At 45.8% G+C, this 26,797-nt stretch overlaps 1 protein-coding gene across 1 annotated transcript; it reads left to right on the top strand.

Moving 5' to 3' along the window:
- Positions 1-25,523, top strand: Unc-119 (unc-119 lipid binding chaperone). Its single transcript, XM_077679476.1, has 5 exons — positions 1-437; positions 8,979-9,101; positions 9,351-9,489; positions 13,386-13,558; positions 19,193-25,523. The coding sequence occupies exons 1-5, from the start codon at positions 248-250 to the stop codon at positions 19,312-19,314; spliced, it is 747 nt and encodes a 248-aa protein (XP_077535602.1). The 5' UTR covers positions 1-247; the 3' UTR covers positions 19,315-25,523.
- Positions 25,524-26,797: the final 1,274 nt, after the last annotated feature.

Genomic DNA, 26,797 nt, shown 5'->3' with positions numbered 1-26,797 from the left:
GTGCGCGCAGTACGCGGTCGCCATGACAGAATCGGTCTGTTTCACAGCAAGGCTCCGACGTCGGAAATGATTTATTTTCCCTCGTTCGTGTAGGATGTAGCTAGCTGACAGGGTTCCGATTCTGTGTACCCCGAGGGCGCCCCGACCTTCGTTCAACCCTACCTTCCCGTCGGTGTCGAACGCCGGCGTTCTGCTCGGAATAACCGATTCTCGTGAAAGGGGCAACAGAGAACTCGGCGTCGCAGCGATGAGTGCGCTGAAGAATTCAAATGTGTCCAACCCGGCGAGCTCGAAGAAGCGTAACGGGGGATTCCTTCGCCAGGCCAAGTCCCGCAAAGACCACCCGGCCGACATGGAGCCCATCACCGAGGAGGAATTGGCCAAGAAGGAGTTCATTTCCCCTGAAGACGTGCTGAGACTACAGAAGATTACCGAAGGTGAGCTGCTCCATCCGCGCGCTAATAGCCTTGCGCAATGCTGCGACGGCTGCTACCTGCGGCGCTCAGCTGTTCGCCGCGCTACCGTCGGCACGAAGGATCGCGTGGCGGCGATGGCAGAGCGCGTGTAGTACGCTTTCTCTGTCGGCCGCGCGGCCGATCCGCGCCTTTTATTGGGATTATTGATCTGCTATCGGCTTGTCGGGCACACCGCCCCGCCGCGAAGGTCGCTGTTCCTTTCGCGCTGCTACTTCGTGGAACGGTAGCGCGGCCGATGCGCTCGTCAACGTCATCGTGCTGGCGGAGCTTTGATTAACGCGGTTTATAACAGTAACCAGAGCGGTTGTTTATTAGAGAACAGCGAGGAGAAAGGGTGTTTTTGTGTGATTCGTTGTTGTTGGCGAAACCTAATGTTTGCATGCAGGTGTTGTTTTTCTTTTAATTATCTGGCCGTAATTGTAATGAATCACGGTGCGCGTTCGAAGGCCTCCACGTAGGGACGATTTGGACGCTGCTGTGCTGAGCCGGCAGTGAGCGTCGACTGTTTCGTCAGAGCACTGCAATACCGCGCGCATTGTGTGGATTCACGTTGTGTCGACATCTCGGCGATCTTGCAAGCGTACCGCGCGTCACGGCAATTTTCACCGCTGTATATGGTCAGAGAGGGGAACGGCAGTAAAGGATAGGCCGGACGACCCGCACCCCTCAAAGGTCGACGTCATGTTGTCGCGCTGTTTGCCTAGCTGACTGCAGCGGAAATGATTGCCGTTGCCACACGGAAGTGTGGGTTGTTGTCTTCCGTCGTACCCTGATGAGGATATCGTTTTACTACAGTAGCTGCGCGCGCTTACGTGTTTCGGAAACGGACGCCTGTTTATCTTCAGAGGCGCGCTAATAGGTCTCCCCCTCTCACTCCTGCTCGTGTTACAAGCGGAAGCGGCGCCGTGCCATTGCACGCACGCTTCAATGCGTCACTGCCTTGGCCGTGCACTTCGCTTCCAAACGTATCCCACCGCACGTCATACAACGTCCCAATGCGCCGAGAGGTGTTCCAGAGCATTTGCCCTGTGCTGTCACGTGCGCCGCGCTATTGAAAGACAATGCTTTAACTTTTCTGCTTCTTTTTTTTTTTTTTCTCAGCTGTACAACGCTACCCGCGGTGTTTTCCCAAGTATCTCACGCAGACGCGTCTTTCAGGGCGTCATGAAACACGGCTACTGTTTCCCATCTTGATGCTCCGATGTTTGGCCCCCCAGAAAGTCCCTATTCCCTCGCCCATTTTTATTGCACTCGAGAGCAGCTTGAGCTCGACCTGAGGCCTTTCTTTCCATCAGGTGCAATGCCGCAGGCAGCAGTGCAGCTAGCCTTGCGTGTGCGAAGCAAACAAACACTTCCTGACGCTAAGCAGTCTCCCCAGCTGTCAGTCGGCTGCAGCGCCGTGCCTGATAACCGCGGCAGTCAGACACGCGCGTGGCGGCGACCGAACGCGTTTATTTTCGTCTCCTCTCTCTGTAAGCGGCGGCCGCGGAAAACAATGGGCGAGAAGCGGCCGCAACCTTGCGTTCGGCTGCCGGCGACCTAGCGGGCCGAGATAAGAACGCGCGCCTGCGAGCGCACCTTCACCCCCTCCCTCCCTTCTCCCCTTATATCTGGGTCACGGCCTAGATATCTGAGGCGGGCCACCGCACACGCGACCGCCCGAAAAGAAGCAGAACACAAGGAAACACCCCTGCTCCAGGTGTCATTGATAGCACCGCTACGCACTGCTGCACTTTCTTTACCTCGGCGGGCCCGCCCAAGCCGTTCTCACGCTCGTCCCCTGACGTCGCCAAGGCCGCGAAGGAATTCGAACCGTTCACGACTGTGCTCGAAGAGCTGGAAACCCGCCAGAGCGGGTGCAGTCAGTTTGTAAACTGATGTATGTCTTTTTTGGCGTAAACAGCGCTTCTATTGCCGAGTCGTTCCACTGACCTGGGAAGTACTTGTGGCGAACGTGGGAATACATGGTTGTGGTGGGGACACTTAGAGAAGAGTGGTGAAGAAAAGGAAATCTTGTTATAGAGGCCTGTTCTGTTTCCATCATTAGCAAAGGTAATAGCGTTGGACTTGATGGAAAGTTGGGCGAGTTGGTTTCAAATCATAGTGGAAAAAGGCACAGAAAAAGACGACAGAGAGTAAAAAAAAATCGACAAGGAGAGTGTCAGCCTGTCGATTTTCTACTCTAGGTCATTGTCTTTTTCTGCGCCTCCTTCCACTTCAATAGCGCTGATGTTGGCACAAATTTACTGATAAACGTGGTAATGTGACATCACTTTGGCAACCACGTACCACCTGGATTGATGTGGCTCCTGGAGTCCGAATAACGGGGTGGTGTGTGGAGCGCGTGTCCAAACCTCGAGCCATCAGGTGGTAATGACCTGCGCTGTGTGTGTGAAACGTGAGCTGCGTTGATCATTGCACGGCCGCCACAGGGCGGAGCACACTGCCGAGGTCACCAGAGGCTTCTCTCTCTCTCCACTCATTAGGGAAGGGTCGTGGCGGGTCCAGTCATTACCGCATGCACTGAATTCATTAGTGCGTCCGAGAGTGGGCCCGCTGCCAGCCGACGGCCTGGTGGGGTGGCATTCATGGCTCGTAGCCTTGAAATGCGGAGGAAACTGGCTTATTCGGTGATCTCATTTGTGTACGCCCCATTAGCTCGAAATGAAATGCACACAGTTCTCGTCGCCTTAGCAAGCAGGGCATTGCTTCATAAGGGGATCGGGTTGCAAAGTAATTTCGTACAGCTGGGAAATTAACTGAGGGCACCAGCTGTTTAACGTGTCAGTTATTAACCAATTACAGGCTCGTTGTAAATTATTTAGAATTACTTCACTCGGGTACAAACTTGGTAGCCTACTCTGCCGTGATGGGGAAGGAACTGAAGATTCACCAAACAAAATGCCAGTTTTCTACAAGTCGCTAACAGTGCGCCTCAAAATATTGTAGGTGTATGTTCAGTGTTTACAAGGCCATCACACCTTGAAGTCCGCTAACTGACCATATTCAGCAATGTTACCGCACTTCTGGTTTCGTTTTCTCTGAAGCAAACCTTTTTTCTATAACGTCAGCACTTGCCCATATCATTGGGGATGTAGTATTCGTCATATTTGCGTAAATTTACTGCATTCAAAAAGTTCTGGTGGAATAAAGCCACAGAAAACATAGCAATTGTGTTTTTGCTAGTATGACATTTGGAGCAGTTTATTTGACGAAAATATTAGTTTTGGGACTGATATGTAGCCCTAATGGTAAAATCCATAAAGGTGCTAATCGGTCGTAATGTTCCATTTGTGTTGTGGAACTTCGTGGAATTGCGCACCAGAATAAATTATCCTTGCAAGGAAGTACTTAGCTGTTTTTCGTTCTCGTTTATCTTTTCTTAAAGCAAATAATCCAGCGCCAGACAAAGTTTGTTGTGGTACCTTTGGGGTGGTGTGCATGCCTGTGTACCATTTTTGTTATCAAGCACTAGTAAAGCAAAATCAGCTTCTGAGCATTTTTTTTCCTTATTCATGCAATAAAACTTTGAGACTCATCATCCTACTGTGCCGTTGGGCACTACAAAGCAGGCCTTTAATTTTTTTTTCATTGTAGCACTAAGTAGAATTTACATGTTGCATCAAATTTCCCTGAAAAAAAAAAGTTGAAATTCTCTGGTACGTGAACACGTTTCTTGGCAGAAGGTGGTTGCTTCTATTTGGTCAGGGGTGCCTTTCATTCCAGCCAGTTCTGTTTTTGCACAGTTGCATCACTAAAGCACTGGGAAAGTACTGTGACTGTACAGTTCCTGTGGATTGGTAACAACGTCTGGTGATGTCACTGTTTTTAAAAATTCTGCTTCACCCCTGGGATATGCTGTGAATTTTTTTTCCTTGGTATTTTCTTCCAAGTTTTACGTCGCTCCATGCACTTGCTGGCTGGCCACTTTCCCTTGCACAATGCCTTTTTGCGCCTGCACTGCTTAGTACGTCATATCTGTTTATGCGGGTGGAAGGGAGGGAGTAGCGCTCTCTGTTGCGCGCAAACGCTAAGTGGTCACATCTGTCTCGCAATGGTGCCAGCCAGCTTTCGCAAATGAGCGACGACGGACGCGTTGTGTTGCCTCCAAGGCCGCTTGTGCAAGGCGCTTGCTGCCCCTAAGGTTCGGGGGACGTTGAACTGGGCTCCCAGGCGGCAGCATCGGCAGCTGCAGGCTGTGATGTCCACAGGCTGGGGGGGAACAATGGCCTTTGTGTCCCGACGGGAGACGGGGTGAAGTCTGCGTGTGTCTGGCACAGCTTTCATTTGCGTACTTGGCTGGTTTGTGTAACGGCCAGGTTGTTGAAATGTCATGTGCCAGCGGGCTCAGAGACTTCCTTGCCCTTCTTTCTTTTTGGTAATGCAGAAGAATGTATCAGATGTTTGCATCAGTCAACAAAAGTCATTGACTCTTCTTTTTTATGTCCCGTACAAAAAAAAAAAAAAAAGCCTGCGTGATTATAGAGTAATCACACAATAGTGCAAGAAAGTACGCAAACACGAAGTGAAAAAGTGGAAGATGTGGTACGGTACAGATTAAAATGCAAGTGCTAGTGCTCAGAAGTAATTTGAAGCCAAGAGTGTGGTGGAAGCTTATCTGGTGAGGACGATTGTTTTTGGTAGAGAACCCCGCACAATGAGCACGCACAAGGTTTTGCCTCTAGTTAACTAAACCAGGGATCACAGGGTTCACAATAATACATGCACGGCATGTATTGAAGTGTGCTGCTTTGCTCTGACAGCTGCCGGTTCTTTATTTGCGGCTCTCTGTGTTCCTGTTTTTCTATTCGAAAAGTATTGATAATTTCAAATAGCATTCATTCGGTTTCATTATCTGAGTCAAATTAAAGGTTATTCAGTTGTTCAGAAGCTTTAAATATTGCTTCTGAAAATGACACATCTGAACATGGTAAAAACAAATTGTGTTGTAACATGAATGCGTGTTTTCATTTAGGGGAAACATGAAATTTGGGTCTCTGAACACTTCTAGGGTGTTCAAAACTAAATTGCAAAAAAAAAAAAAGAATTCTTTAAGGCAAGCAAAGTTAGAGCACATTTTACGCCGCTTATTTGCAAACTGGTTTCTTAAAGCACCTTATTGCTGTTATTTTCTTTTTTCAAATGGTGATTTTTGTGATTATTTGCTTTTTGTAATGTTAAATAATTTTTAACAACCTTCTGTCATTAGCACATTTCAATATAACTTGGAAGCCTTCCATTTTTAAGTGCATATGTTTCGCAAGCTTTGTAGTCTTGATGGGGGGGGGGGGGGAATTAAGCGGTGCTGAATAAGTCTTTATTCTCAAGAATTCAAAACATTTTTTTTTCTTTTCATCAAGTTATTGGTTTCGCATTTATGTAGGGTCAATCCATGTCTCTATCCACACAACTGCTAAAGCATCCACAGGTTTTATGCTCCAGCAGTTATGACGGCGACATAGTCAGCAAATCAGTCAACTTTTTATCAAAATGAGGATTTGCGCAGTTTTTACCCTGTAATAAGTAAATGATTTTATTTGTAACTTTGCATAAAAAATGTTAAACCTCTGGTTCCCTTCATTTCCGAACACTTTTAAAAATTCAGCATCCCTTTGCGCAGTGTGGTGTGGAATGTAGCTTAAATGAAAAATGTCGCAAAATTGATGTTTGAACAAGGTTCCAAGAAAATTATTTCTCGAAGTTTGAAGGAACATTGGAAAAAAATTTCCCCCAGTTTACGGTGTGCACTTGGCTGGGCAGTTAAGCCATACGAGTGCGCAACGCAAAGCACAAAAACACGATTGTTCCTGATTTCTGATTAGCATACTTAGCTAATTAACCTAATTGGCTAAACAAGTTCGTGGCACAAGGAGCTATTGTCTGGGGGACAGTTCATACAATCGCAAGAAACAAAACACAATTGTTACTAATTTGTGGTTTTTCAGCTGGCTTCTCAGGTATAATTAGCGTAATGAAAATTGAAAGGACTGGCAGACAAACATAGGTTCGTTAAGTTTCATGGTGTCCTTGTGATGCTGCTGGGATGGCTGAAAGTAGGAAGTTCATGTTGTTTGTAATAAATTTGTAACTGATAGTTGTCTGTGAACCCTGCTGAGGTAAAACTAATCATAATTATAAAGTCCTTTGGGCAGTCCGACATCGCACAATATTTTTCTGGATCGTTTCGATAAGACAAGAGTTACAGTTGTTTTCGGTACCCACACCCCTCCCATGGAAACCGATGTTGTTGAGAACAGCTGGGAATTTTCTAACATTTATAAGTTGCAATTTCTCTGTGAACTAATTATGACAAGTAAATGAAACATGACATAATTAGAGAGTCGTCCTAGACGCCAATTGGAATATGATTTTTTTTTTTTCAGGGTATCTACATTAGACTGAGGGCTATAGAGTGTTCACAAGGTGGTTGGCTTCACTGTGAAGAATTTTTTCGGAATGAATGCTGGACATGATTGAGCCATTGGAGTAGCAGTGTATAGTTTTGCGGTAAAACTTTGCATACTGGGACTTGTGCTCATAGCTGTTCCCTGCACCTTTGATATTGTACGTGGGCCTGTATGTGTTCTTGCGAATGCTGCTGAACTTTACTTGAATGGACAAGGGTCTCGACAAGCCGCAAATGTCATTGCGATAAGTTTGAATGGTGTTCTTTGCATTGGCAGGGGGGAATCTAAGCTGGACAGCATAGTCTAATCCTTAGCCAATGAAAGAAAAAAAAATGGTTGTCACTATGACTGTCATCGACGACACCATTTAAAAAAGAATTTGTTGATTCACGTTCAGTGTGCATTTGGTTTTCCTTTTTTTTTTTCCATATTTTTAATGCTTTGTTCATGCAGAACAGTCAGTTGCATCACCTTCTGAATAAATCTGCTAAGCGTGAGTGCCAGTTGTGTCGTTTAAACTTTTTTTGTTGCCCTTTTAAGGCGAAAGCTAAGTGCCCCATTCTGCGAAAACTGTCGTCCGGTCAAGGCTATGGCCACCACTATAAAGAGTAAATTAAAAAAAGACATCTGAGTTTGCTGGGGATTTGAATACAGGCCTCCAGAGTATGAGCCAAGCTCGCTACAACCTTGCCATTTCCACACATTGGCAGCGATGAACAAAAGTCGTCGTCGTCGTCCCTTTCTTTGTAGCACATACCCACTTGCGGGATTGGCCAGCAATCAGGAGCGTTGAGGGGCTACTGTCCACTCCACAAAACTAAAATCGGAAACGTAAAAGTTGTGGAACAGTGTCTGCCACTTCACATTTGAATGTGATGGTGTGAGTTGAACAGGTGCGCACCAGCCGAGCAGAACCCTGATTCTAGAGAAGCTGTGGCGTGTGCCGGTCTGCTTGTGGAGGAATTCACGCCATCAGGTGACAAAGCAAAAGCAAAGTATGAAACGGGAAGACAGTGCAGTAGTAAAAAATCCCGTGAAAGTAATTTGCACCGAAAGGTGACAAAACGACAGCGAAGAAAGAAATGCGAGAAGAAGCGAAGATACTTCTGTGCATAATTCTTGCAACTGGCCATTTTTTGTACTTTTGTGGGGAAAAAAAGATTGTGTTAATATTCTAGTCACCGTATTGGGGTGGTCTTAGAGAATGAAAGCCATAGAGACAATGACCACCTCGGCTGAACTGAAAAAGCAATTGTGTGCCTGACATGTTTTTGAGTTTTGGTCGAAGTTAATCGGTAGTCCTCTCTCAAAAGCCTTGTGTCCCTCGAGGGCCCAAGCCCTGAAGCAAAGCTTTTAAGCTTAGAACTCGGGGGTGCAACGCAGGTTGGGTCATTAAGGGCAACTTTATCTGACTGATCGATGAAATATTGTCAGTGCAGAGTACCTTGGAACCGCACAATGTCTGTCCGCGTCCGTGCGCATAGCATTTACAATCACGAAAAATCACACAGGCACCGGCAGTATTTGAGCCTGTGTCTGGTAGACCAGGCAGAGTTAGTGTCAGTCGTCTTGCCCATTGGGCTATGACCGTGAGTTTGACTCTCGGGTACGACCGTACCCGAGAGTCAAATGGCTTACTCCGTCGCCTGCAACGGTGCGGAGTACCTTAGGACCTCCCAATGTCCGTCCGCGTCCATCCGTGCACACACCACCATCGAGCGAAAATCATGCGAAATTCGATTTGAGCCGTGAGTTGCTGTTTCATTTAGAGAATAATCTAGGTGCAACTCACGGCAAATCAGATGTCACTCGGGGCGCAACTTGGATGTCATTTCGAGTCCTCATACTCTGCACCCTCGCCATCATCCACGGAGTGGAGATGCTGCCATTTTTGTGTTACTTTAGCTTGTAAAGGGGTAAAAAAAAGGTGCGGATTCTCCCTGTTCCTTCCTTTGCATGTAGTCCACAGGGATAGCAGAGGGAGGGGAAAGAAATGCACTTATGCACCCAGTATTTGAAGCCCTTCAGATTCGAAACGTGCAGCAGAACTGCAGTTTGACCTCTGCGCATTTCTTTTGTTCCTGTCTTCCCCCAGGCTACCTGTGTTCACCTGACGCCAACGTGTACGACATTGACTTCACGCGCTTCAAGATTCGAGACATGGAGAGCGGCATGGTGCTGTTCGAAATTGCCAAGCCACCGCCTCCGGTTACAACTGGTGAGAGTGCAGGTCTTGTTTACATCTAGTGGTGTTACTGGTCCATCTCAGGAAGAGGTATTGCAGCAACATATTACCAGTAATAAAAAAAAACCGAAGCTCACTCTTAGTGCTAGGGTTTGAAGAAAAGGCAATGCGGTTGTAGCCGCAGTGCATGTATAAATGGGTAGATGGAAAGAACAGGGTAACAGGTCCCTCACTGAGCGGTGTACGCTTATCTTACACTATGTACGGGGCATGCCCTTGCAGATCCGGATGACAGCACAGAGCAACAGCAGCAGCAGCAGCAGCATGATGGGGAGATTGAGTTCCAGGACCCCAACGCCGGGCGTTTTGTCCGCTACCAGTTCACGCCCCAGTTCCTCAAGCTCAAGACGGTGGGCGCAACGTGAGTGGGCTCTGGCCTTTTATTTTTCTACGCGGCACCACTGGGGTTGCCTCAGTGTTTACGTATGTCTAAAAGTTCCTGTGCGTGGACCAATTGGTACTGTGGAAATACATATTGACGTGTCCAGTTGAATGCCTGGAGATATGATGGCATGGTGGATGCTGGCATGGAGCAGAAGTGCATCCGCCGTGCACATTGGTGACTGCTGCGCCTCTGGGTTGGGCCAGCGCACACACTTGCTTCTTCTCCCACTGTTCTGCCAGCAATTTAGCTAGATGATGCATCCGAGCCAATGCGAATTTTAGTGCTGTTTCACTGCTACAGACAACACCAATATTGTATTTTTTAACGGTGTTTAGTACTTTCACACTTAAGGGGGGAGGTGGGGATCGGAGCAAACTTTTTTATTTTTTGACATAGAGTAATGAAATTTGGTAGGCGCATTGGAAAACACTCCAAATGGTGAATTTTGAAATTTAAGAATGATACCTTCAGTAGTTTTTGTGTTACAGAGATGTACATGTTGCCCGCTCGTGGAAAGCCTAGCAAGGTATTGACATATGGTAGGAAGTTCAGAATACTTTTGAATTGTAGTCAAAAGAACACTACAGGGTATGACATTCTTCGAATTTTTTTTACACCCTTCATTTTTTTTACAGAAAACATTATTTTCACCTGTACCCAGTAGTATACAGCTGACTTGGCCGTAAATGTCACTGAAAAAAATATCTAGGCCCTAAAATGAAAATCCGAGAATGTCATACCCTGCAGAACTCTTCAAGGATTGAAATAAAACAAACAGTGTCAAAATCCGCCTAGTGGTTGTCATGCTATCCTTTCCACGAGCAACGAAGAACTCGTAAAACGCACTTTTGAGAAAACGGCTCTTGAAGTTTATGAAGACTTCACGATTTTTCAAACTGCACCAGCAGCATAGTCCTTGCTGTCCTTGCTTGGGGACAACCTCAAAGACCTTTGCCCTTTGAATTGGTGAATCTGGGAGGCCTTCCTGGCCAATTGAAGGTTTTCATGTACAGGCCTTCAGATGGCAGAAGCACCAGTTTTACACCTAGTGTACTACAAAGTTCACTATGGGCTACTAGGGTACCTATACTTTACTTGATGTATGCTTAATGCATAGCTGTCTCCAAAATGAAGATTAAGGCATGGTTTCGTTTTATATTAATATTCTAGCAGACTTTCAGCAGATTTCTGGGCATCATAACATTGCCAAAGCTACAGCTTAGTACATGGAGCTGTTTGGTGTCAAAAAGTTATATCTGGGCATCACAAGCATAAGATGAGCTATCGAAAGCAGAGTATAGTTTTTTTACACAATTACAACATTGATTATTATTAGCATACCATGCTCTCCACCTTCAGGAGAATCAATCATTGCAAAATAGACGACAGAATTGCAAGCATTGCGAAAATAGAAAACCCAACAAAAATATCGAATTGTGAACGCTGCACCCTTACGGCGTCTTTTCTAATTTATTTAACACTGAAAATATTATTTTGTAATCCCAGACTTCGTTGTAAGAACTAGTTTAGAGCCACGGCAAAAGTTTCTCAAATAAGCTAGGTGACGGTTCATTGCACCCCCCCCCCCCCCCCCCCCCTTCGCCCTACAATCCCCTACGCGCACGTTCCCCACGATCGTAATTTAGGTAACCTTGATATGGTTGGTCACTTAGCTTTTCCCATTAAATTTCACTTCGCGTACATCAATTATTATTACTCGCGTGCAATAGCAACCGAGCCCACTATCGGCCGCTGCCCGAACACGTCGCGCCAATGCAGCGCGCGCCGCAACTTCTGGCGAGCCGGTCATTCCTTTCCCGGAGCTCGCGAGCACGCTGTGTAACACAGCAATAACTCAGCGTTTTATAACATCGCAATGCTCACAATGCGTCCAAAAGTTCGCTTCACGAACCGCAATTGTAGGCGCACGCACCGCGCTTCCCACTCAATGACAGACCACGCCGATGTCGCGGGCACGTTTTCGATGCGTCTTTCGAGCCGCGCACTTCCCTATCTGGCGCACGATCTCAACATTATCGCCGCGATAACAGTAATGTCACTGTTCAGTACCGCAACAGATAAAACGAGTAAACTGCTACCGAGTCGACCGGGAAACCTTGAAAACATTGGGAGCGCAGTGCGCGTAAAATGCGCAGCAGCGTGGCGGCCATGTTTTTGCTGGCATGGCGGCGCCCAATCAGGAGGGCCGTATCTAAAAACGCGGCCGGACAGCCAATCGCGTGTTACGATCTATCGGTTGCTTCGTTTCACTATCTTTCTCTTTCTGCCCGTTCGTGCGTTTGTGAGCGAGCGATGACAAAAGGAGCGACCGGAAAACGAAAGTTAAAGAGTCGGCCGATCTAACGCGACCAAGATGGCGGCGCCCGGTAGCGTCGTTCCGGAGATACAGCGCTGCGAAAATCGCCGTGTTTTCGTCATTTTGAGGAAATATTTTGCCACCTCAGTTGATATAAATATTTTTCTTTGGCACTTCGCGATCGTTTGCGGCGGGGAAACTTTGTGAACGCATAGAATATAAAACGTGCAATCCGAAAATGTGGGTTCCGAAAAAACGATTTTTTGGTCACTTTTCGAAATCTGATCCCCGCGTCCCCCCTTAAATGGGGACACTGGTCTTGGCCGAAAATTTGCCAAAAAAATCAGTTTTCTATGTAATTTTATTTGCCGTCGACAGGTCCGAAGGAATGTACCTACAAAATATTATAGCTGCACCATCGGTATTTACAAGACTGTCGCCCTTTGAAATGACCATTTTCGCCTATGTTTCCAAACTTCATGCCTTGTTTTCTCAGAACCAAGTTTTTTCCTACACAGTTAACTGTTGTGTACAGTATCATGGAGTGTACTGCTGAGATTTGTATAATTTTTGTTGCATTCGAAAGCTTTTTAACTGAACAGTGTGATAAAACCACAGTAATATAGAATTTTTTTTGCTAGCAAAATTTTTTTATGCAGTTTCATGAAAACATTGGTAATTGGTGACCTGGCATTTAAAATAAGTTACAGCAATTGCAGAAACAATGCTAAGATTACTGCTGTGGTACAGTTGCACTCCCTGGTCCTTCTCGAGCATAAAGGGTTAAAAGGTATTCGAGTATTTCATAAAGAGATAATAGAAAAATTGCCCGAAATGGAATGGCTTACCTTGTTGCACAGCTCTGAACTTACACCTCAAGGCTTTGAAAACTGACTGCATCTTCGTGCGCAGGATGTTAAAATACATTTAAATATGCAAATCTCAAGCACACATGTTAAAAAATAACAAAAATGGCCTCAAGACCTCCTAAAAGAAAAAAAAAACATGACCGATTTTGTCTCTAGCAGTCTGCAAAGAGTGCAGGACTGATAATTGTGGAGGAGGGCCTTTGGAGTGTCATGATGCGTCAGAGTTCAACATGTGGCCCAAATTGCCCAGGTATACCTATGGGGTGCATTGTGCCATGCAATAAGATCTGATGGGCACAAGATAGATTTCTGATTAAAAGGAATTTTATTACACCGGGCGTTGTCACGTTTCAGGCATTTATTGTGTCGGAGGGATTTCCAATTAAAGGGTCCCTTATTATGTGACCACATTGTTCTGTGTCATGCGTTTATCGTGTCATGCATTGTGGACAGACAGGCGGAGGACAGATTGTTGATTAAATTGCCTTTTATTTTGTCACATGTTGTCGCGTGTTTACTGTGTGGTGCTTCACAAACAGATGGGTAGACTTGTGGGTGGAGTCACCTGATAATGCCTACACATTAATAAAAATTGATTCCAAACCAGATTGAGCGGTGTTTGTGCTGCTATTACACCTCGCTTCTTAATTAAAAAGATATTCTTCCCTTCCCACTGCTGCACCCAGGGTGGAGTTCACGGTGGGTGGCAAGCCGGTGAACAAGTTCCGCATGATCGAGCGGCACTTCTTCCGGGATGTGCTGCTCAAGACGTTTGACTTTGAGTTCGGCTTCTGCATCCCCAACAGCAAGAACACCTGCGAGCACATCTACGAGTTCCCCACCCTCTCGCAGGAGCTCTGTAAGTTCCTCTGCTTCTCTCTCTCTCTCTCTCTCTCTCTCTGTTCTTGCCGTTGGTGGGCCTCACCCAGCAAATGGGCGAGGTTACAGCTTAAAAATTTAGTTCTTTTCAAATTGGGTAGATTGGCTGGTATTGTAAAGTTGGCCACAATTTTTAAAGGCACACTAAAGTAGGGTTGCCACCTGCCCGGTTTTTGACTGGCCCGACATTTTTTTTTTTAGACACCGGGCTGGTTGCCAGTCCATACCTAAAACCAGATGTCATTGGCCGTTTTTTTGGCCACTGTGCCGTGGTTATGTCTTTTGGGCGTTCTATAAGCACCATCAACTACGACTGAAAATATCTGTTGACAAGCTGTGCAAAGACATGCGAACAGAGAAAATATGTGGGCGAGCGCGCTTCCTGAGAGTGAGCGGACCATGGGGGAAACAACACAACGAAATGCCACCACTGAGGTATCGACAGAAAACGAGTGACTCACCGGAGCTGCTGTCAAATTCTAAATATGTACATTCAAGTTAGCGCAGATAGGAGAAGGCGAGCTTATAGAACTATACCTTTTGTCGTCCGTTGTATTGCATAGTATTGAGAGTGCATTTATATATGAATAACATATGCAGTGCTTACTTTTTAACGTTCGTTGGGTGGATTCAGATGCAAAGAAGACGTTTTATTCAACTGAGTATGTGCAGTTACTTCTCAATGCAGCAGACTCAGAGCAATAACCAAAACCTCAATAAGTTTCCGTACAACGTTAAGTTGATTTATCTCTAGGAAAACGCTAGAATAAATGGCACTACATTGGAAAAACATGGCGTATTTTGTTCAGCACAAATTCCCCATTCGATATACTCCCCCCCCTCCCCCGAAGGGACAGGTTTCATTTCCAAGAAAGGTGGCAACCCTACATTAACCCTTTGAGGGTTTTTGCCGTACATGTACTGCGGCGGTTTTGCGTCCCGCAAGGTCTTTGCCGTACGGGTACGATTTCGAGCATCCGTTTGAAATTTCGCGCCATATTAACGATGCATGCTCCCTGGGAGGTGCTGCCACCTCCTGGGACTTACAAGAAGTGTTTGAAATTTGATTGTGCTACCTTCTTGCGGTGAAAAACAGAACTCTCTGGTTTCGGCGCGTTACGGCGTCTGTACGTGTCAACGCGTTTCGTGGTTTCAGTTTTGCCACGTGATCGCATCGGAGGCGTGCGAAACTTGATCGGCGCTCGCTATCAGGGGCGGCGGAAGATGATTTCGATCTATATTGGCGCTGCTCTTATCTTGTTTATTACCCGCGCTCACTAGGTATTCTTGCCCTCCTTGCTTGGAACTTAAGTAACCTAATCGGAGACTCCGTTGCGGGGGCGGCGGAAGTTGATTTCTATCTATATTGGCGCTGCTATCGGCTTGTTTATTACCGGCATGCATGAGTTATTCTCGCTCTTCTCGTTTACTGGGTTGCCTCCGAGTTCTTCAGATGCACGGCAAAGTGGCGATATGGCCCAGCGAACTGCCCGCTCTGATGACACTGACCGCGATGACTCTTCTGACTCTGAGTTTGCTCCTTTCACCTAGTCTGAATCGGAAGACAGTCTTTCTTCGGAAGAAGACAGCTCATTTTTGGACATGCGCTTTATGCGTGCAGACTGCGATAAGGAACTGTGCGTAGACGCGTGTTTCAAGGAATACCACACTCTGAAATACTATTGAACATTTTTCAGTTCTAAGTGATGCTGACCCCAAAATACTGTTCCTGATAATTTTTTACCATTTCATCCTGACTTTAGACATTTTGTACATTCCAAATCCGCAATAAACTAATTTGACCACCAGGGAAAGTTTTTTTCAAAACAATTCGACCCTCAAAGGGTTAAAGTGGCAAGGCAAGTTGGCCTATGTCGGTAGATAAGTGTGTTGTGAATATAAATTCATCACTCGCAGCAACATGCAGTTGCGTATTGACACAGAAAGTGCCGAAGGAGTGAGGACGGGTATTGTGAAGTGCGGGATTGGTAGGGTTTGTGGGACATGCATTGATCTGGAACAAACACCGAGGCAGCAGGGAGGAACATGTGAATGTCAACCAAATGTATATGGAAACTTTTGCTTAAAATTTATAAAAATATCAATCCCCAGCATAGGCAGTGGACTTTTGTCCAGTTTTGATTTCCCTTAAATGTTTCATTTTGTGTACAAGCGCAGTCAGCGGAAGAGAGGGATGCCAGCTTTGAAGGGACAGACAACCAATTTTTGCAGAGTTCATGTCCTCTTGCTCATATGAAGGCCAGCGTTTTATATACTGGGGTATGTAAAAGGAACCTCAAGGATAGTATGAACAAACAGGCGGGAGTAATTTTAATTTTGCGCCAATCTTTCTGAAGTCTGAAAGGGGGGTGCCGTGTCGTGTCTAAACGTGACACTCCGATACGTGTCTAGACAACTTCATCGGTTTCAATGTGGGATTCAAAAACCACATCAAAGAATGGAAAAGACAGCACTTTATTATATATATATATTTTTTGCTGGGGACAAGTTTTTAAGCACCTCTTTTCTTCTTGTATACAGTTAAAAGTGTGCTGCTGCAATACTGAGTGTTGTAGTTGCCGGCATTCGTTTTAAGGCTGGTACATCAAAAAATTCTGCTCTCAAGTGTTCTAGGGCTTTATCAAGGAAATTGTTTCGCTTCAAAGTGTTTCAAAGGATGCCCTTTCGTTTGGCAGAGAGAGCATGTATTCCACAAAAGCGGTTGTCTGTCCATTTAATTATTTATTTCTAATTAACAAGGAGTGGTTGGCCTTCAAATTTAAGCTGAGAGAGGGACGAAGTGTGTGATCTCTTGGTTAAACCCCAGTTGTTCAGCTTTAATTGGCTGGTATTCTTTCGTTAAAGTGAGTGAAACAAAGTGACACTGTCAGCCTTACTTCAAACAGAATTTGTAAGCACTAAGGAAACAAGCGAGAACAAAAGTGAAATGAGACACCCAGTGCAGAGGACACCCAGTTGCTCTCGACTCCGTCATCCTTTTACGCAACTTGTTTAATTGGCAACTGCGTAGTGTTTTTGCTTACCTCTGTTTCTGCCAAGCACTGGGTACGCACAGGCTGATTGTGACATCACTGGCGTCAGTACAAAGTCGTCTGTCCAATAAGTCGTCTGTCCAAAGTTGTCTGTCTCTTTGCGTATGGGCTACATCAACGTGAAGTCAGTCTTTCGCTCTCATCCCCGCTTCTGTAGGAGCGGACGTGACATGGTGCAAGAATGGGATGCGAGTGGAAGACTAGCCAGTGTGTGAGACTACTGGCAAAATGATTCATTGTGTGAAGACACAGAAGCAGCACTTGAGCTGCAAACTCTGCATGTGCTGAACGGAAGGCTTAGTTAAATTCTTCGATTTTGACAAGTGCAGGTGATCGGATTTTAGGCAAATGATCGGCAAATGATTTAGGCAAATGATTTAGTGCCTGCCTAAATCAGTTAGGCAAATGATTTAGGCAGGCACTAGTGATCGGATTTTAGGCAAATGCCTATTTTGTTCCTTGCGCTCTTACCGCCCCACCTCGATGTATGAGCATGATTTAGAGCTTAAAAAGGGCTCCTATGGTGTCTTTGTGGTGCTTGTAAATGCATATTTTGGAATTTGTGCCTATTTCTCAAAATCGGCGCCTAGATAAACACTATTTAGTCTTAAGTTTTCTTTTCGAGTGCAATATGAGATTGTTACACATGCTACCGGGAAGAATTGACAGTTCTGAACTCTATAGGGTTCAACCTAGTTTTCCAGTTCAACCAGCTGTTGGGAAACAACTACTACCAGCGTGGTATGAGGCGCTCAGTCTCAGTGACAAGTGGAGCAGCTTTAAATCCAAAAATCTAGAGATGTGGTAGTTTGCTATTGTGTCCACAATTTTCACGGTGATTTTTAGGCTCTGTTTCGCGTGCTCTAGAGCCAAACAGATTTCTTCAAACATGAGCAGTCGCATGCTCGTTTCTAGAAGCATACTCAAATCCAACTGTAGTTTCGACGCAACGTTCGAGCATCGAACATGCCTTTTTTTAGTTTATCATTCTTAAATATTAAAGAGCCAATGGGGAAACATCCCTGCACAGCTTCATTTCCTTATGCCTTAAAATGCACACAGCCATTGGGCTCGAAAACACGCTTTTCCATAAAAAAATCGGCTCGGCTGCTAAACACCATTTGGAAAATGCTCTTCAAATGTGTGGAGGGGTATTTGGCAGTGTTGGGATTTGGATAATATCATTGCATATAATAAAATTGCTAGAGTTGTACCAAACAGTCTTGATGTAAGAGCATGTTAACTTCGAGATAACTCGTCGTCTTTCTTACGTGTATTACTTTTGTCAGTTTCGTTGTGTTGTAATTAAACTGCGTAAGGCGCCTGCCTTACGCATAAAGTAGTCCTTTTTTAATTGCTATTCCCAGCTCTCAAGTGTTCTTTTGAGGCCTGCTTTACTATATGTGGTGCTGAAGAAAGCAGCAGTGGCTGTCGAATGTGAACGTGAGCTTTGCGCTTGTTAAATTGAACCAGTGGTTCTCCATTAGTTGAGCAGTGTTATGGGGCAATTGAACGGCTATGTTCAACTGTGGGCCATCGCAAACGATACAATTTTTAACAGCACGTCTGTCAAAGCTTTTGGTTCCACCATCCAACGTTATCAAAAAAAAGATACCAAGAAAAAATACCCAGCGCATGTGAGAGTGTGCACCCCCCGTGAAGAGTGCCTGGTGTCGGCCAGCTCGACCTTCGAGAACACTCTGCCCAGCGTTGGTGGCGTGATTCTTGCGTGGTCTTCTCCTCACCGATTCACGTGCGTTCGCACGTCAAGTGGGGAGCACAGACGCTGACTTTGCGAAGCCGATTGCCACTGGTTCCAGTGCGCGCTAACGCGGTCCACTTTGGGAGGGATGTGAAGGGCTGGGGACAAAACGATTCCGACCTGCCAGCCACAGAGAACTTTCAGGGGGAAATTCGGGAATCCACGTGAAGTGCAACAGCCAGGTTTCCGACGAAGGGAGAGGGCCCGCCAGCTCTGCTGTTTCTCCGGCCTTTCACCAGTAGTGCGAGCTGTGCCAATTTCTTTTTGTTTTCCTGTCGTAGATGCAGGTTTCCGCACGTCTTTGTTTGAAATTTTTTGCGTTTATGTAAAAATTTCTGGTGCCTTTAATTACGACGTTGGAGGCATAAAATGTTGTTTTGCCTCCCTATTTTTGGCGCCTAAAAGGGGCTTGTTTAATGCCTCCGGCCTCTACTCATCACTAACCTAAGCCATGTAGTGTGCACATTGTGAAAACCTGGTGGGTCCCAAAACAAACGTCCAGGAAGCATCACGACAGAATTGTTCCAGAAAATGCCTGAAAACAGTGGTGCATGGGGGGGGGGGAGGCCTTGAACATGTGACCTGAGACGGTGTAGCAGATCTCTTCAAAGCCATGCTGCTAGGGCAGTGTATGATGGAAGCAGTAGAGTGCTTGAATGCCTTAGTGTTGGGCAGGAGCTTTTCAGTGTGCATACTGGTGAAGCCGCTGTAAATGTGTCCATGGTATCGTTACAACCTGCACACCCAAAAGAGACCTCAGCAGGACTTGTGAGAAACTCATGGGGTGTTGCATGTGCAGGTGACGAGATGATTGCGCACCCGTTCGAGACGAGGTCGGACAGCTTCTACTTTGTCGACGACAAGCTCATCATGCACAACAAGGCGGACTACGCCTACAACGGAGGCCTGCACCACGTGTAGCGGCCGCTGAGGATTACAAGACGACGATGACGACCCACCTCCCGACACCTCCTCGCTGCTTCCTGGGCTCCTCGCAAAGACCACACCTGCTGCACATCAAAGGGTCGAGGGGAAAGGGCCCGCCGCCGTTCCACTTGTCCCACCCTCTTCTCTGGGACAGTGCATTCTTTGCGCGCTGCTGCCACTATTTCAGCATCCATTCGACTGTCGGTTTTCAATTGCTGGACAACTCTGAGTATTTTCTTCTGTCTATTTCGGTTTCGATAGCAAGTGCATTCGAAAGGAGGGCTGGGCAGTTGAAAACAAAATGTCTATCTTTCGTCGGCGGGGGGGAATAACGTAGTTTCTACATGTCTCGACATCTGGTGGTAACTTGAGCAATTGTGCCTGTCTGTGTGAGCTCCAACATTGGCCCACATTTTGATGGCGCCGCAGACAAGTGCAGCTTCAGGCGGGCTCAGAAAGAAGCCCTGAAAGCAACGTCTCCTTTTTATTATGCTTGGGCTGCTGCTTTTTCACAGGTATTTGTGGATATTTTTTGAGGGCTCTTCTCAAGCATTCACCGTGCATAGCAATAGGAAGAATATGCATTGCAATGTGGGCGTCAATCTGTGCCCTGCAAAAGACTCGTGAAATACCGCTTTTGTCTACTCGCCCGAGTTTGCTGCTGCAGTACTGCTGCTGCAGTACTCGCCCGAGTTTGCTGCAGGCATGATGCATCAGATGTGCAGTGAATCTCATAGTTATGTTGATTATAATTTCTGACCACGGTTACGTTGGTAATAATTACTGATAGTAATTGCTGACCAATGGGCAAAATGTGACCAAGTCACTTGGCTACATGCAAGATTGTTTGAAATCGTTATTGGTATCTTAGTAGTGTGTGGTTGACAGAAGAGGTTTATTGGGACCTGTGTAGTGCGAGGAAAGTATTGGGAAGGGGGGGGGGGGGGGAGGAGGTGTTGGTCGCTGTTTTATTCTATTGTTTCGCCAAGCTTGGGGGTAGGGAAACTCCGTTTCGTATTAATTATACCGCATTATCCATCTGGAGTGGGAGATCATAAAAGCTTTACTGTAAGAGCTGTGTGACGCACATTTTTTCATGGAGGCAGAAAAAAAACGACTGCTTTTCAGCACGAGTATTTACGTGTCGATCTTTTTGTTGCTTGCCTTCCTTTTTTGTACTCTACCTTTTAAAAACAAAATGGCAGCGCTTTCATTTCGTGGTTACAAGTGTGGTTTGCTTGATGCGTTTTATAAGCGCTTTGCGTTTGACCACTTTGGAGATACTAGAATGGAATGGGGAAAAAAAAAGAAAGGGGGAGGATGTTTTTGCCGAGTGCTTTCTTCTTGTGTATATAGCTTCATGGTTATAGCTAAGTTATTTGCTCTGCCATAGGTAAATTTCACCCATATTAAGAGCAGGTTACGAAATATTCTTGACAATATTTCTGGCGCACAAGTCATTCTGAAACATGGTAACAAGCTAGATCTGAATCTGAAGGTCCTTGAAATAGGTCACAGGCAAATCCTGGAATAACTACCGATACAATACAGACAAATATGCAACTGCAATAAGGCAATACAGTGCGCCTTGAGTCTACAAGATGAGGTGCGCTTTAGACTGTTAGGAAATGTGAAACGGGGGATATCCTAGCAAGTAGAGAGCTGATGATGCTTGCAGTGGGCTATTCCCGGTTATAGTGCATTGGTCACACGGAGTTCTCTGAACAGTCCTACGGGTTGCAGCCGTCGAGTGCTGCCTCAAAGAGGTGTAGCAAAGTGAGTGCTATGTCATTTATTCAAATTATTTTTGCGAAAAATGACAATGAAAGGCGTGCTAGCGCTGCATGGAATTCAGAAAAAGTCAGTGTTTTCTTGGTTCCCTGTGGTTGCTTAACCATGGTGTGCTTAGTATTCAACTAGTGACAGGCATATCTTACGTGCATTGTTGGCGCTAAGCTAACCATTGATGAAAGAAGTTGAACATGAGACATGTCTCAACTTTATGGTCATTTGGTTTCTCTCATTCGTTCAGTTAAACGCTAACCCCCCTTCCAAACTCCAGCCACGTCTTCTCTGTACAAATTAGTCTGTGGCCTGACATAAATCACAAAGGAAAATGAAGGTTTGTGGCTGACTGCAGTGCTAAGAGCCACCTAGCATCATCCCTCTAGGTCCTACGCCAAGTTTGTTTTGGGTTGCTACTGTGGTGTGACCGTGGCTCTGTACTGGCTAGGATGTGTAATAGAGCAAACGCGAGACATGAAGTCGGTGTAGGCTCTGCGCTTGTTTGTTCGGTACTTGAAACTTTGCTCACTGAGCAAACAAACGCACATTTATTGTTTTCCTTTTTTTTTGTGCTGTTTTTTTGCCTGTGGCGAAGAGGGAGTTGCATGGGAAAGTGACTCTGTGATAACATGCTAGTCTTCAGTACCTTGCGGATGGGAGTCTTCGTAATATAGCGTTATTTTCATCTTTTCTTTTTATAGGGGAGTGGGGCGGGGTTGTGTTGAATATGGCAGCAGTGTTACGTTGCTTCAGATTTATTTTTGCTCTTGCACACCGCAAGTACAACCTTAACGGATCTTCTTTGTGAGGCAGTACATCGCACTGGGACAAGCAGTCGTGATTCTTTTTGTGTTGGGAGCATTTTGTTGGTGACTGCCGTGGCACAAATCCCCAAGGCGACATTCTTGGTTATGGTTAGCAATAAACCCAAATGATTATTTGTGGTGATGCTGCTTCACTTTGTTTGTGGCTGCGGTGAAGCACCATGCCATCGGAGAATGGTGCAACCAGAAGTTCCAGCAATTAGAAGAGATTCTTTGTTTGGGGCAGCAAAGTGATGTGCAGACATGGCAGATTCTTGCACTAATAAAAGAAACACTGCAAGCTGTGCACATCTGTCACTTGCCAGCTGTTGTCAAGTTCCATTTCCATTTGAACAGTGTGCATTCTCGCTCTGCCTTTGTGCACAATGCAGCAGTGTTTTGATGGGTTACCTGCTGTTAATGTCTTGTGGGGGGACATAAACAGCCTCACTGCGTTGCCCAGTAGAATGCAAGCTATTGCACAGTTCGAAGAAATGCTATGTTTTGCGATGCAGGGCAAGCACTTTGGCATACAGTTGCGTTAGTGTTGAGTCTATACGAGTGCGCAAACGCAACAAGCGTAGTTTTTCGGGCGTTTCCTGCAATTTGAAAACAGGATTACGTGACAGCAACTTCACACGTTTTGAACAGGTTATTTGAGATGGCTGTGATGCGGATCTTGCTTTGCACAGCAATTTTAACGGTGGCTGGAAAAAACTGTTTGGGACGTACTAGCTTAACCCACCAACAAACTTTACAGTTTGACCTTTCTAATTGTAAACCACAGAGTGCTATTTTTCGCTGCAGTGCTTGTTTCAGCCTGACCTCTTCTTCGCATGGTGGTTTTGATTTGCCTGGTACTGTGCTCTTGCAGCTTGAGGAGTATAATTTACGGATTAAAAAAAAGTAGAACTGAAAAAATGGGCGGAAATTACCTAACACTTGGCAGGAACAAACCTAATTCTGCTTGAGCCAGTTGCGAGATTGTACCGTTTTTCAACGTTTGTTGCATCTGGCTTGCCACAATATGTGGCATGCTGTTCACGAAACGCACCTGAGTGCTAGGTTGCCATTGATAATGCGTGCATTGCCTGAGTATTTGAGCTTTCACCAAAGCGAACATCGTTAAACGTTCACTGACCACTTTGTACTTTGGATTTTTGGCTGTCGCGTTCAGCTGCTACGCGTGCATGCCAGTTTGAATCTCAGTTGTGGCAGCTGCTGACGGAAGACGAAGTAGAAAAAGCACGGGGCAAGTGGTGCACCTTGAGGAACACTACACCTGGCCTAGATTGATCTCGAGCTCTCTACCAGAATGCGTTGCAACCGAAATTTAATATTAACCCGAAAAATCACTCCCAAAGATGTACAGTGCCCCACTTTGTCCAGCTGGTTATGTACAAGTGTCCAGTACGTGACTTTTTTTTTCTTTTTGGTGCTGTTTCTCCGTTAACCAACCCTGTGTCTCATTTGTTCTTTTTTCATGCTTGTTTTCAGGCTGAACTTTTCAGGCACTGTAGTAATACTAGGCAGTGACCGGCCCAATTGTGGTGGTTTTATTGTCTCCGCACAGTTGGTAGATGTGTCACAATGATGACGATAGTAATAATAATAATAATGACAACAGTAGTACTACAACTGCCAGGGCTGTTGTGGCCAGCCATCCGCCCCTGTAGAGTAGTTGTATTAGTAGAACTGGCTGCAAGAAGTAGGGCGTAGTTATACAAACCTGTGTAGGTGGACTGGTGAAGAGGGGGTGGTTTCGTCAATTCTCTGGGAAACAAAGTGAAGATGACTCAATTGTAATCTATCGCTTATTAGTCTCTTGTTTTTGAAATTCTTTACAGCATCAGCAGGCACTGATAATCGCCAATTGCGTTGTACATCGCAACAATAGAAAGGAAAAATAAACAGCCCTGCAGCAGTTAAGCCATAGGGCAGAACCTTGGGCAGTAACTCTACAAATTTTGGCATGCTGATGAGCGCGAGAAAGGTGCACATTTTGTTTCTCAGCGCTTATGTGCTCGGCTTAGTGAGAGCTGAAGGAAAATTTTCGTGATTGTGGGTAACCGTTGGCACTTGTGTTTCACTAGCCTGCATTAAATGAACCGTAATGGATGCAGCGGAAATTGGTGTAATTGCATTGCTGAGACACTGAGGCCTGGGCTTGCAAGATTGAGTGAGGTCTTGTGGGAAATAATTTACCCGAAAGTTGCATCACATTGAGAGGTCGTCTCGGAATCTCTCCGCGTGGTCAGTGATGCGTTTGTAGACTGAAACTGTACAAAGCGTAATGCCACGCCTGCCATGCTCACTTCACCGTGTATGTTTCGGTATCATTGGGGAACGTGTGCGGTGTGCAGTTATAACTTTTTCTTTTCCTGTGTGTCTCGGGTGTTTGGTTTTGAGACACACTGCTGTTGGGTGCCTAATATAGCGGAGTGCTGAAACAATTCGATAGCGTATAGCAGCAGCTGTTGGTGTTAAGTTTCATCCCGTGGATTGTCATGCAAAAAACTTGGAAGTTGCAGTTAAGCAGCAAATTTGTCGATGGAAACTTGTTTTGACGCCACATTGGAAATTAAAAGCTAGCTGATGAAACATGTTCTTCAGAACCAAAAGTCTCAAACTGTGACTTGTTGCTCTGTACTTGCCATTTTATGTAGAAGCCGGTGAAGACTTTGAGTCAATTTAGCAAAGTTGGCGTGTTCTGCAGTGCTCGGAGGCTGTCTAGGCTACTGTACCTTATTCTCCGCTGACGGGGGCATCGGCGAGGTGTCACGCAAGTGCTACGTGCTTTGCTCGACGACTATCACTCCCTTTTTTTTTCACGAAATTTGCTAGTGCTGCACAAGCGAATGCATTTTTTAAATTATGTGCACAGCTATTCTGTCGTTGTGGGGCACGTGTGGTGTTCTTGCTTTTGCTGCTCAATCAATCGTCATAATGCGTGTTGCACAGTGCGGTCGCACGAACACCGCGCATTGTGCTTTTCTCTTTTGTCAACACTTTGTGGTAGTCTCTTTGCACCAAAGCTAAGGGGCTGTGAGCTGTACCGAGTCAGTGTCTGCGACACCTATCTGCCTGTTCTGTTACATCCACGATTCCAGCGGAATGCAGGGATCCTGCAAAGTTGTGGCAGTGTTGTTGCTGCATTGCTCACAAACAAGCACACCAGTAGCGTTAGGTCGTGCTAGGTTAGGCCAAACGCACGTCACTCGAGGTGGGAAGAGGGGAAGAGGGTGTAGCGGCCATTCATGACGACGATCAAAGCTGATAGTCATCATCTTTGCAACCAGCGCTACTGTTTGGTGCAGTGTGTCTCGCTGACACGCCTAGGAAATTGCCTCTTGCCTCGAAGAACGTACCCACGTGTTTGTCTGCGGGGGTTTTTACCTTTGTATACACTGTGATTGTCATTGCGGAGATTCGTTTTCTTGGGCAAAGCCGATTTCTTTCTTTTTTGTCGTTTTTTTTTTTCTCTTGCTAGCGTGTTTACTCTATACCGTGTTACATTACGACCATGAATTATATTATATACGACGAATATACTATATATGTATATATACGCATCAAAGCGGCACTGTGAATAATGAATTAAAGGCTTATGCTTCACTTGAGAGTGGCTGTCTGCTTACTGACACGCTTTGTGCGAGTGACCTCTTTCCCATGGAGCATTTGTCGGCAAAACAGAAAGGCCTCACTCAAACTCAAACACAATTTTTTCCCTTCACGCTGCGCTCGCTCAAACTCGGACTCGAAAAGCTCGTCTGTACTCATAATCACTCGTACTCGCTCATCACATACGCATTTGCAATTGCACTCGTGTACTCAACCTCATTAGTCCTCACAAGTACTCCTACTCAATCTGTACTCATGAGTGCTGAATTCTTCTGTACTCACTTGTACTCGTAGTCAATCCGTACCCACTCGTACTCACTCAATTTGTACTCACTTGTACTCAACTCATCCGTACTCACTTGTACTCTTACTCAAATCTGTACTCATACGCATCTGTACTCCTACTCCACTCACATTTACTCACATTCAGAATTGTTCTAATTAGTTCTCTACTACTAATTAGTTATCACAACCAACCACTTGCATTTATGCACTGCACTAGATCTATGGACTCGACTAAGCCAGAGCCAAAGAACGCTTCCAGACCATGCCAGTTTTCCTCCCTTTTCACCATTTTGTCTAACGGAAAAGGCTCTGATTACCGATTTTTGAAGATGGAAAAAAGTTCTCCCGGGCCATCTTCACTAACGTAGAACCTGGGAAGGGGCGAAGCATTCTAAGTCTCTCTTGCCACATGGCGAACGCTGATTGGGTGCCAGAGAAGGTCCAGTGGGAGGAGCAATCGCGCACTTGCTGAGGTGGTGGCGCCCTCTCTTGTGTTGAACCAGATTTAAGCAGTTTGCATGCCCCATCTGCCCAAGTTTGGGGAAGCTGCAGAGGTCAACGCGAGCACAGTGCAATGCCCGCAAATGAGTACAAATGAGTGTACTTGTGACTGAGTGCGCCGACGTATGTCATGGAGTATGTTGGTGTTAAAATGTAGCCTACATCTTCACATCTTCAGCCTACGTCCACCCACCGCCTACGGTAGCACTCAATGAAATAATACAAAATTAGCAGTGGCTTAGCTTGGCTATGCCAGGATATACGTAGCGTGAGCTAAGGTTCAGCTGTTTATTCTTAGCTTTTCTGGTTGTCTAGGATTAGCTTGATTATCATGCTTACTGCTGCTTGAATGACACACACACGGTATATGCATTATGTGACACATGCATATTTATCAAGCGGCCCCGGTGCAGCATCGCCTATCGCCTGAGAGCTACACTGGTTCCACAGGCGCACGCCGGTGCTGCTGCGGCGCACGAGCC

The sequence above is a fragment of the Haemaphysalis longicornis genome, unplaced genomic scaffold (genome assembly GCF_048455015.1).
Source record: "Haemaphysalis longicornis isolate Haplotype H1 unplaced genomic scaffold, Haemaphysalis longicornis Haplotype H1 scaffold_7, whole genome shotgun sequence".
NCBI classification, from domain to species: domain Eukaryota; kingdom Metazoa; phylum Arthropoda; class Arachnida; order Ixodida; family Ixodidae; genus Haemaphysalis; species Haemaphysalis longicornis.
Note: the sequence above shows the minus strand (reverse complement) of the source record. Positions and strands in the feature narration are given on the sequence as shown.

Coding starts and splice junctions, on each gene's coding strand:
- Unc-119 (XM_077679476.1), top strand. CDS start 248: ATGAGTGCGCTGAAGAATTCAAATGTGTCCAACCCGGCGAGCTCGAAG. Junction 9,102..9,350: donor ACCGCCTCCGGTTACAACTG/GTGAGAGTGCAG, acceptor ATGCCCTTGCAG/ATCCGGATGACAGCACAGAG. Junction 13,559..19,192: donor CACCCTCTCGCAGGAGCTCT/GTAAGTTCCTCT, acceptor TTGCATGTGCAG/GTGACGAGATGATTGCGCAC.